At 37.9% G+C, this 12,674-nt stretch overlaps 1 protein-coding gene across 5 annotated transcripts in view; it reads left to right on the top strand.

Annotated features, from left to right (window-relative positions):
- The window catches only part of LOC102293801 (protein unc-13 homolog C), a 113,164-nt gene that overhangs the window by 61,891 nt on the left and 38,599 nt on the right, over positions 1–12,674 (top strand). For all 5 annotated transcript variants that reach the window (XM_005912872.3, XM_005912871.3, XM_005912870.3 and 2 more), the window contains 2 exons: positions 5,345–5,478; positions 7,421–7,506. In XM_005912872.3, the coding sequence (XP_005912934.1) occupies positions 5,345–5,478; positions 7,421–7,506 (220 nt within the window). The remainder of the gene's footprint in view (positions 1–5,344; positions 5,479–7,420; positions 7,507–12,674) is intronic.

Raw genomic sequence — 12,674 nt, 5'->3', positions numbered from 1 at the left:
GTTTTATTTATTTTATTATGGTTGTGGTTACTTTGGCCTCCCTGGGCTTGAAAACTATAACCTCTCTGATGGTGGCCCATTCACAGGAGAAAAAAGACAATTTCTGCAAAGATGATGTGTTTTTATAGATGGTACACACAGGGTAATGACAAGTACTGTAATAAAAATTTAATGTGCCTATTGTTATCATAATGACTTTTTAATGTAATATTTTCCCAATTTCTTGATTTGACGAGTAAACACAGTCTGAGCAACAGCTCCTAAATGTTAATGAGAACAACTCACAGTTCATGCAGTCATTCGTAATTTACAAACTAGCAACTCAACATCTGCTAATTAACTAGCAAGGCACACACCAATAACTAGATAACTGGTACTTAATTGAGTTTTACTGACATCAGTGTGAAAAGTACTGTAGAAGCAATAGTAACAATAACATTTAACGTGGTTATTAATTCAGAATCATTTAATTTCAAGTTAAAAACTTTCTTTTAAAAACGTGGTCTGTCAAGTGTTGGCATCTATCTGACAGCACAGCTTTATCAGGTAAAACCTCCAGCCTATAATAAAGGTGACATCATGGTCTCCTTTTCAGCTTTATTTTGCTTTGTACTGATGTGTGACAATGGTGGAAAGTATATTCAATCCCGCATGGCTGGAAATCAATAGTCTATATATCCCCCACAGACATTTATCAGACAATAAAATGTACACAGTGTCTATTGCAGACTTTGTATAAAAGACTTCAGCCTTGAAAAGGAAGCGTGTAGGTGGAAAACAGCCATATAAAGCACCCAACCGACTGGAAGATCTTTCCTTATGTAAAAAAACAAAACAAAAACAAAGTTTGTCAACTGTTTTGAAGATTTTTCTTCTCAGGTGTCGCCGCAGATAATATAGTACCACAAAAACAAGGTTCATTCTGAATGATGGTTTTTTTGTGTGAAACTATGATATCATACTACTATTCATATAAAATACTATGCAGTATTATTAGTACTATGAGCAGCATTTTTATATTGAGAACTGACAGATTCACCTGTTTACGTATTCAAAAAGTAGCTTCACCAAGTCCTGCATTATGTTTGGCTCTTCCAGACTCACTTCCGCGTGATAGTTGTGCTTTGGCCTCGCCTGAGTAAATAATCAGTCAACAGGCAGCTCCGCTGATTATTTTACGGTTTACTTCCCAGGGAGAATGGCCTTTACATCACAGAAGATAATGTCTTTTTAGGTCGTAATAGGGTGCAATCTGCTCAAAAGTTGAATAATAAGTTTCCTTTGTTTAAACAGCCTTAGGGGTTGTAAGCAATTACCAAACCGGTGAGATAGACACTTGGTGCTAATTACGTCTTCGTCCACCAGTTTCGCAGTAGACAGCCTCTCTATCAATGTTTCTTCGGTGGCAGAGAAAAAAAGGCATGCACTTCACCCCAAAGTAAACCTCACTGTGATTATAAATTATGTTCACATACACCAGGTAGCCTTTGGCCCAGCAGATAGAACACATCTCAGACCCCAATTCTCCAGTTGCTAACAGTGACTGAGTGTGGTGACACAAGAGCTGACACAGTGGCCAGGCAAGCAGAGAAATATCCCAGCCACAACGAGGAATCTTGCATAACACGACAACAAAGCTTTCTGCTTCTGCCTGGGTGTAAAATGACTCGGGGGAGGAGGGGCTGAGGGAATCTAGCTTAACTGTTTCTTAAATCCTGGCAGTAAAGGGAGGATTTTGAAAAGCAAGATGAAGGGGAATTGGAGGGAGGGCAAAGAAATCACAGAAAAGGTTTATCCACTATGGAGGAATGTGGAGCAGCAGTGATGGTGCACACACTAGAAATATCTGGTAACATGCACATGCATCTTAAATAATGCACATATGTACGCACGCGTGCACATGCCAATGCAAATGCTAATGCACAAGAAGTCAAATGAACAGAAGCGGTTTGGTGTTGTATGGGGAGGAAAGGATTCAATGATTGTGTGCAACAGGAACAAAGGAGAAGCTACAGCACTCCGCCACTTATCTAGCAAGCCTCTCAAAGTGATTTGATAGGTAGCTACATTACCTTCATTATCACATATTTGCCAACAATACACAAAGGGGTATTTAAGAAAAAGATGCTTTTCGTTTTCAGAATCGGTGTCCTTAAATGTATTTTTCACCAACGCATTAAACACACAACCATTTCTCACTGTGCCTTAAAATGCGTGGAAGCAGTTTCAGTTCCACCCGCAGCTCGTTCTCTTGGGAATTTGATCACATTCTCTGGGAACATCCTTCAATCAGAGGCTCTGTAATTTGTGTCACATTGCGAGAATTGATGAGGAGCCAGTGGTATGCTAATGCTTATTTCTTCTGCATGGGAATTGCAGGAGCTAAACAATAAACATAAACCACTGGCTACCCCCTAGAGGAATTATACACGGCTATCAATATTTCTGCTATGCTCCCACTACCCCGTGCAGCAGAAGTAGAGAAACTGCACTGGACTCTTAGCTCACTGTCATATTGACTTCCTACTGAAACTGGGAGTCAAACCCATGGGTGCGTAGTAAAAAAAATAAAAATAAGATAAAAATGACAGAAGTTTCTTAATCACGTTTGACAATGGATTTGTTACAGTGGATTTTTGTACCTACTTGAAGTGAATACCAATAAACAAAGGGAATACACACAACATTTTAGCTTGCTGCATACCACATCAGATTTAGCAGGGATGACACAACCTTCAGTGTCCTTCGTATATGCATATACTTTTGCACACACAAATACACACACAGATAGGCTTTGCATAGCTAACTCACTACCTGCAGAGACATGTGTTTTATTATTCATGTTTCCAATTTAACAAAAATTTACCTTCCAATACATAGTGGCATGTCTCCCCAATGGTTCAGGCCTCTCACATTAAACCAGCCTTTCTCATTGAAGTGAGCATCAGTATTCTACCAAAGTACAGATAGAGCCCAATAAGGATTGCTGGTCTGTTTAAGGTAGCTTTGTTTGAACTCAGAAATTGCTTCTTTATCCAAATAAATTTGACTTAATGATTCATTTAACAAGTGCATCTGCCATTGTCATTGTTTGTCTTAATTTCTGATCACACTGACCGGCCTAGTTTCACTTCTCATTCATAGCCATCTTATATAGATCATGGTGTAAATGGAGTCTTTGTACAAATGAACACAGAACAGCATGTGCTCAGTTCAGTAACATCATTAATAGATCAACCAAAACAGCGTGATTCTGATTAATTTTTATGCTTTTTTTCTTACTGATTGGTTAATCATTAGTAAATCTTTGGTTATATTCATGTTTATCATAAATATAACCAATTATTATGTTCATAATTGTTTATTGAAAAATTGCAGTTGTTTAAAAAAATATTACATATTATGTGCACCTGTAGACATTATTTGGATGGCCATTATGAAGTTGAACCTGTTGTTTATAATAATCGTTTTCAAAAGTGTAAAAGTAGACAGATGGAGTGGCATAAATAACAACACCAATCATCAGACCACAAAGCTGCAATTTGTTTCATTTTAAATTAGTTGCTTTTGATTTCACTCGTTTCATCCGCTAGGCTTAGTAAACAAAATATATTCTTTAGATTTGGAAAATATAGTGGTTGGGTTAAAATAAACATATTCACAACAATAACCCTGTATACTGAAAAATAAGGGTACTCGGCGTACTAAAAATGTGATACCAAGGAGTCCTGTGCAACCATACATATGTGAAGAAATAGGACTGAGACCAATCGCACTGTTGCCATGACAGATGTGTCACTACGTGGATGGATATAATCAGTACGATAGAAGCTTTCATTGAAGAAGTAATAGTCTAATCTTAGTGCGATTCTTCCCAAATGCAGTGTCAGTGGGACATACCGACACCATGTGACTTATATTTCTTTAAAAGGAGAAAATTCATTATTAGAAACAAGTTGATTATTGTAGGGAAGACTGTATTGAGGATTTATGGATTCATCACATGTTTCCAGAGCACTCCTTTTTGTGCTGCACCCCAAAGTCAATATGTAGAAGATTGTTAAATAATTCAACCTAAATTATTCAACGACTAATCTGAACATTTTCATTTTTTAACAAAATTTTCTTTTCATCAGAAAGACATTTTTGCTTTAGTCATGCATGCAAGTTGTTGGAATGTGCATGGCTTCCTATCGGGAGTGCATGTCCACAGTACTGGGTTAGATTTTTCATTGTCATTGTTGTGCGTGGGTGTTTAATCGTTTGTGCGTACGATGCAGTTCTCTCAGTGTGTGTACGTTTTTGTCAATTTGGAAACTCAGGAGTGTTTTGCTGTTTTCTTGCTGATTTTCTATAAAACCTGTTTATGATAAAGGGCACGACAGGGACAATTACTTGGTGACTAGAGATCAGTGTGGACGCACGCAGTGTGGTGTGAACAGATGGCAGAGTCAGTGAGAGGTTTGGATTCAACACCTTTCTCCCCAGTATAGCAAGAGATTTATGCAGTGGACTTTGACTCACATTTGCATGGACACACATTAGATATTGAAACTGAAAGGTTGTTGTCCTTGATTTACCAACACACCTTGTTACTTATGGTTATAGCCATTGTAATTTTATCCTCCAGCTCCCAGAAACCTGTGGGTGGAAGAAACTCAGTGTGGAGACATGCTGTCTGAAACACAGTGCAATAATGTCACTGTGTGCAGTGAAGCCAGAAAAAACTCAGAAATGTGTGTTTATTATAATTAGTGCAGTTAATAATCTACCTCTCGTGGGATAAGCCAATGCAGTCTTATTTCATGCTGAACACAGAGCACACTTATTTATTTATTATTATTATTATTATCATCATTATTTTTTGCATAACATAAGCTCAGAGTAAAAAGATTTGGTTACCCTGCTGAGCACTTTGGGATGCCTGCCACTCTTCATTTAACAACTCTCATGCTATTACCCACTGTAAAATGTAAAACTCATTTACAATCAGAAAAACACCTTAATTTACCGTGTCTTTGTTTGGATCTAAGACAAATACACTGCATGTCTCACAGCCATCTTCTTTGTTGCCTAGCAGCAAAACTTCACTTTACATTAGGAGAACAGCAATGAAACAGATTTAGTTACTTTTTTTTTTTTTTTTGAGAAAAAGAGCATATACTAGTCGTGTTAGGTTCCCATTCATTATCAAAGCTGTTCACTGCTGATGCTGAAAAGAGAACATATAAATAGAACATTAGGTCATTATAAAGTAAAAAGAGTTTTTTTTGTGTTTTGTCTTGTTGAAATTTCATTATAAAAATGCTTCAGCCTCTACCTTAACTTTCAATTTTTCCTTTAGAGCCGGAAGCAAGACCTTCCCAGGGAGGAACAGGGTCCATCGATAAAAAACCTGGACTTCTGGCCAAAACTCATCACTCTGATGGTCTCTGTGATTGATGAAGACCGGACAGCTTACACCCCTGTCATTAACCAGTATGTATCTCTTTACTTGACAATATATGCATTTTCATTTCCTTGCATATACACCGATGAGCCTTATATTTTATGATTCTAACCATAACATGCGATAAAGGGCCATCCTGAAAAATGCATGTTGTAACAAATAAACTTTCACATAGTGAGGTTTACAGTTTTTCGATTCTTTATGTTGTGGCATGATGTGCTACTTTTTGAGATCTCTTCCCCACATTTTTTCGAAATGTTTTCTCGATTCATTAGGTCTGGATGCAGTTATCCCTGGGTGTGGCTAGGAAAATTATACTAAGCTCTCCAAACAAAAAGGTTAATGTCAGTTAATTTATTAATAAATTAAACAATATTTTGAACACTGCATTTTCTAATTGCTCAGGTTGTATTTGTGTAAAAATAAGCAATTTAATATAATATTTTACATGTATTTTATTATTATTTATATAATAACATATAGAAGAAGAAGAAATCAGAAAGGGGCAAATTAGTTTTTTCTTGGCACGCTGAAGAAATGCAGGGTGACTCAAAACTACACAATACTACAGTACTGTAGTTTATAAAATAAACAAATTTCATGACCTAAAGGAAAGAGAGTGTCATTTGCCTTTAAAGAAAATAAGATTAAATATATTTCCCTCTTTCTGCCTCGCTCATACATATCTGCTCAAATGCCTCCCACTTTTTGTTTTCTCCTTCTTCTTGCTGATTTACGATGCTTATTAAGACTCTGTTTATGCCCTGAGCTTTCTCTCCTACACTGTCTAATGATAGATTTGCAATATTCATGCCTAATGCCTCCACATTCCCCTGGTCAACTTCCAGAGTGACAGCAACTCAGATGCTTTTTCATGATAAATCCAGGCGGGGACTTGTTGCCTTTAAATAGGAGCCGCTGCAGCCATAGGGAGAAAAATGTTAGTCTGTCGCACTGTGTTGAGAATATTTACATGATGAAACTAGCCTTGAAAATCACGGATTTAAACTAATTTAAAAGAATACATTTTATGATTGGGGGAAAACGTGGATGCTGCAGTTGTTTTTAAAAGCATAAGCATAGCAATATCCCCAGAAACACCTCATGCATAAACCATTTATTTCACCAAATAGAAGTAAGACTGTGGCAGAACATATTATGCTCATCTTCACCACAGAGGGTTTCATTATCTGGCCTACCTACAGTACACCATCTGGTTGCATGACAAGGCTGAGGAATAACTGAGATGGAAACAAAGATTCTTAGAGTGATAGAGATGAAAGTGCAATTGTTTCAGGGATTCTGTTCACTTTTCTTCTTCGCTGGGTGCAATGAATCAGCCTTTTGGACTTGGCTCCTTACCTCAATAAAAAGACCTGAGGTTGGGAAAAGGAGAACAGCAGAGTTTTTGTGTATGTGAGTAAGTGCACTTCAGCATTGCTTCTCTGCAGGAGTGTCCCAGCTGAGCAGATGATTACTGCTCCAATAGAAATTGTCGGACAAATGAGTTTGTTGTTAGAAACAAGGCGGCCTGGAGCAAAAGTAAAACATTTCCAGATAAATTGACCTTTCTCAAACCAAGGCTCCGCCATCTATAAATGTCCTCCCTTCACTGTCTGAAGATACAGATAATTAAACCATTGACATCTCACGTTCAAGCTTTGACTGAAAATCTATAGGCATTCAAAATAGAAGATTACTTCCCAAATGCGTTGCCACCTTCATTCTCTCTCTTTCACTTTGTCATTTCCTTCTGCACTTTTTCTCATCTTTAAGGCACGCACATACAACTCATTTCCGCCCCAATTCAACTAGGTTTGGAAAATAGCGGGGGATTATTAGATTATGAGATGTCTTCTACCACATCTGTTAAGTCATTCGTTAGAGACCTGGGATGGCCATCAGACCAGCCACTCGAGCGTGTCATTGTACGGAAATGATTCTGATTGAAATCCGTTTGAATTCCAACAGGTTTCCGCAGGAGCTGAATGCGGGCAAGATCAGCGCTGAAATCATGTGGAGTCTCTTTGCCCTAGATATGAAGTATGCAATGGAAGGTCAGTGCTCATCAGATAATTTTGCATGAGGGCATGCGTATATAAGTGACCGAGTGGAAGATTAAGACAAATGATATGAACTGACTGAGTCTTGTTGAAGAACAATAACTGACCTTTGTGTTGCTTTCTGCAGTCAAAAGTTCAGAGTGTTACTGTGTTTTATGCTTGTCTATGTAAGTGCTGTTTATCGGTTGGTGTCTCACTGTTTATCACCTGTGCCTGGCTGTGGTCAGCGCTACTGCCTATCTAGATTATGCTCGCTTTCTTTCATTCTATTGATCACTGTAGTGAAACTGGAACTTCTTTTAATCAAGATAAGCATTTGATCAATTGCACAATCAAAGACAAGTGAGATGCTCAGGTTTTGTGTCTCTTTATTCAATTACCTCCGTCGTTCAGTCGCCGCCTTAAAAAAACAAAGAAAAGTATTTATGATGCCCCAGTGTTACTGCAGTTTGCAACATTTGGAGTAAGAGTCCCTGGCTAATGGCAAATTTCAGTAAGCAGTAGTAAGTTCGAGGCCCACTTTTAGCGCCCTAGGCAAGATTATGATTAGGTGATGTTACTGCTGTAATGCCACATGAGTAAATATGAGCAACTTTCTGCTCGAGGTAGAACTATCGCAGTATGTAAAACCCAAGCATGTAAAATTGGAGTAACTGGCCAACATTTAAATCAATATGAAAATGTTTATATTTGCTTACACACAGCATCAGTGACATCTTAATGTCAAATTTAGGATCATTGTTTCTCAATACTGAATTCTACGTCACAGAAACTCTTGACACAACTGTGCACATACAATATTAACTGTAATATAAGTGAATGCCGTAGGGACAATATTGACCTGTTTGGAGGGAAAGTCAGTACCCTGGTTAGTCATACCTGCTCACCAGTATCAGCAACTGAATCTGTAGTTTAAAAATGATTTTGAAAAAGTCAGGTTATGCAGGAATCAGTGTATGTTTCGAGTCTATGGTGTTAGTATCAGCTGTTACTGCAGTGTGAGGCAAACATTTTTTTAACAATGTGTGAGGCACATTGATCTATAGTGCCAGACCTTTTCATGAGGAATAGGAGCAATGACAGAATATTTCTTCATCCTCTTTGGCACACCATTGGTGAGGGTATCTAGCTGGCATTTGCCAAAAACTGGCCCTAAAGAGGTTGGTATTTTCACTGTGCCCTTGACCAAGGCACTGGCTTTAGTCCCTAGGCACTGCAGAGTGGCAATGCATTACTTCTAAGATGGGTTAAATTCAGAAATCAAGTTTCCCTTGGGATGTCTTATATCTTACTGATTGTAAGTCAAACAGTTTAAAATATTTAAAGATACAGAGCATACAAGTGTGTGCTGGAGTTTTTTCTAACATATTCTTTCTACTTATTATTACTACTTATTATTATGATTATTTTAATCAAAATGCAGATCACGAGACGCTGCCACAGTGTCATGGTCCTGGGTCGTGCGACCCAGTATTTTGTGTTTAGTCTATTTTGATGTTTATTGATTGTTTCGGTTCATTAAGTTAGTCCAGCCATCTGTATATATCACCCTTGCATTACGTCTCCCTTGCCCTTCGTGTGTTTATGTCTGTGTGTCTTGTACTGTCCAGTTCATGCTGTCAGTTATGTCACCTCCCCCTGTACTACGTCTCCCCGGTTCATGTCTCATGTTTCCTGTTTTACTTTGAAGGCCTGCATTCACTGTCAGTGTATTCAGTTTCACTCCTCCTGTCCTGTCGTTAAGTTCATGTGTGTCAGCTGCGTCCCCATGTGTGGCCACTTCCCCTGATCATCCCTCATGTGTATTTAGTCTCTGTGTTTCATGTAGTCTGCGTCGCGTCGTCTGTGTTACCACCCCCTGTGTTCCGTATCTCCAGCCATAGCTTTGCCTTAGTTTATGTCCAGTTTAGGTTTCTGTTTAACTATTACTCTTATGCTGCCCTCACTCTGTTTTGTTCCTTTCATCGAGCCAGAATAAAAGGCTCGCTTTTGTTTAACTCCACTCCTGCATCCTCGCTTGTGTTCGCTCCTGGGTCCACCACACACATTTCCGCACGGTCTGCCTCCGCAGACCGTGACACACAGTTGCCGATTTTAAGAAATAACAAAGTATGCTTTTTTGTCCTCTTTATTCACCTAACTTGAGTGCACCTAATTTAGAAGAAAAATTAAAAACACAATGGTAAATCAACAGGTCTTTTTTTCACTTGCATGCTCACTTACTAACATTTATTCACTTGACCCATATGCTCAAGAGGCAAAATAAAGTCTTTCACTACAATCACTTGCATGATTGATGTGAATAGCACTCAGAGAAAAGTGCTAGACACCTGTGAGATTTGACTGTGTTTCCTCTGTGACATTTGCATAGTCATTTTGTTTACTGGACATGTATCTTTAGCTAATAAGACTGTGTTGATAATTTTAGTACATCTTGGTGAACTGGATTCTGACATGCTGTAGATTCTGTCTTTCTTGGGTGTCATGATGTCATGATGTTGGATGATTGACATTAACAACCACTGCATTGTTTTTCTTGGTCTCCATGCATTCATTGTACTGCAGTTTGTGATGTTCTTTCGGGCAATAGAGCAACTTAGTTATCCTTTCAGCACTTTCCGCATGACTTCTTGGTTTAAAAACAATTGCCCTAAGTATATCCAAACTATTTCCAAACACGGATGGATGAACTTTACCATCTGCTGTGCCAAATATTTGATTCTTGTTGTCTATATAATGTAGTGTTGCTTGCTCGCAATGACTAGTCCAGGAAACCTCAAGCTGTGTGCTACAAGGAACAGCTTGCAGCACCATCATTCAGTCTTGTTGTCAGGTAGAGATTAAGAGAGAGGTTTATTTGCTTTCGCTTTGCTCTCTAGCATGCATGTTCAATATTGCACAATCATGTTCATTTCTGGGAATCCAAAATCATGATCAATATTAAATTTCAAGTAATTCTGCATCTCTATTTTTTACAGCATGTCCTTGTTTTGGCCAAATAAACACTGTATTTAACTTATTATATTACACAATAAACTGGAAGGTGTTGGAAAAAGGGCCACCAGACTGACATGCACTGTAAAGGTATGAAAAATGACATTTTGCAGTTTCATGAGATTATTTATTAACTGTAATTGTGGACGAACCAAAAAGAGTGTAAACTGTTGCAGCTGTGTAGTACTGCAAAATGAAACTAGTATTTGTTTTTCTGTATGCTTTGGTGGTTTAATATAGATTTTGCAATACAAGTTAAGTCTTTTTTTTCCCAGAGAGTTGCAGTGATCAGGTCATAAATCTCTAATATATTCTACCAGTACGAAAACAGATGTTCCCTGTTTTATGTGGGTTTTGTCTTTAATTCCTGCCCACGCGTTTTCTAGCTCTCCTCCCAAAAGGCAGTAAATGCCACCTGGAGGCTGGTTTTTGAGGTTGGTGGCTTCTGGATCAATCCCCACAGGATATATGGTGGGAGGCGGAATACAGAAAGGCGTTAATGAAGAGTGGGGTTGTGAACAAGTGTTAAGATAGTTTCGTGTCAGTGTGTTTGCACATAAGGACTCAGCAGGGTGTCACCCTTGGTTCTGAGTTTTTGTGGATTTCTGCTCTGAAGTCTAACTTAGATAAAGTTTGCCAAAGTCACGTCTCTGAAAAGCAATGAATGTTTTTGAGCTTCTTTTTTTTTTCACACAGAAATCACGCTCCCCCAACAGATGCTACTCTTAAGTTTACCAAATTCATCTTACTTATCTAATCACTTCATGTCATTCAACTCATTATTTCTATGAACAAAATGATTGTTTGTGACTATGTAGGACACAGCTTATCTGATTTGATTTATTTGATTTATGCATACTTGATTTAGGCAGAGAAGATAAAATGTCCAGCAGCATTTAGAAAATGATATCAAATGGTTTGCACCTCATATTAATATACAAATATTATGAGATTCTCTTTATCGACTGCGACCCTGATTTATCATTTACATTGATGTTGCAGTGGGTTTTTTTTTTTTTAAACATGCATATTTTGCCTGGTCCAAGCTGAACATCTGAGCCACATCTGTGCTGAATTAAATATGACAGAAGACATATTTGTTACTTTGATGAAGGCAAGCAGGCTGGGTGATGTGATTGAGGTTTAAACACTAGAAATGCTCTTCAGACTGTGCTGAAGACGCAAAGCTCAGGAGCACCAAAGAGCTTATTGACAATTTATTCTCATCTACTCAGCATATACCTGCTGCTTCCTCTGTACTAAGCCTTCTTAAGTTGCTATAGCAACCAGGTGTCATGGTGAAGACACTGCAAACTGCAGTATTTCTTACACACACACACACACACACACACACACACACACACACACACACACACACACACACACACACACACACACACACGAAGCATATACTGTATATTCTACATGTGTTATATTGAGAGGGTTGTAGTTTTGATATTTTTTTTTGTCAGGTAAGGCTACAGAATTCATGTCAATGTCCATTTTATATTTAATATACTGTGACAGGTGCAGAGTGTGTGTGTGTGTGGGGGTTTCTATGGTGAGGTTAAAGAGCACAGAGTACAAAGATTTCAGGGTTATGTGAACTGAGACTTTCATAAACACACAAATTTATACTTTAATCATATTTTTTTAATTAAAATTTCCACAGTAACTTTAGTAGTGGTATTTACTCATAACATATTAGGTGTCAGTAAATGCTGAGTAGCCTCTATCACATACGTATGCTTTCATAAGTACGTCATACTTATGAAAGCATCACATACTTGTATAGCCTCAGACTTCCTCCACCCTCTGTCTTATATAGGATGTTGCTACTTCCTGTGCCCTGAAGTAAGAAAACAATTTGAAAGTTATTCTTTATTTCATCATTTGGCAATGCAGAACTTCTTGAACCTGTTTATCTGTTTGTACTTGAAGTACATTCAATTTGAATATTTTTCACACAATCCAGCTTGGTGGCATGTTGTACTGTTACCTGTGCAGGATTTAGTTCTGCAATACCTAACTTAAGGAAATTGAAAACTGTAACAATAAACAGCAAATGTACTTCAAACATGACAAAGATAAGAAAATATCATTTTCATTAGTGTACATTAAAGGTCAAAATAATGTATAATTATTATATTTGTTCTTCTTAGATATTA

Source organism: Haplochromis burtoni, unplaced genomic scaffold, assembly GCF_018398535.1.
Source record: "Haplochromis burtoni strain Fernald_Lab_line unplaced genomic scaffold, NCSU_Asbu1 Contig_2, whole genome shotgun sequence".
Lineage (NCBI taxonomy): Eukaryota > Metazoa > Chordata > Actinopteri > Cichliformes > Cichlidae > Haplochromis > Haplochromis burtoni.
This window is presented reverse-complemented; position numbering and strand designations above follow the sequence as displayed.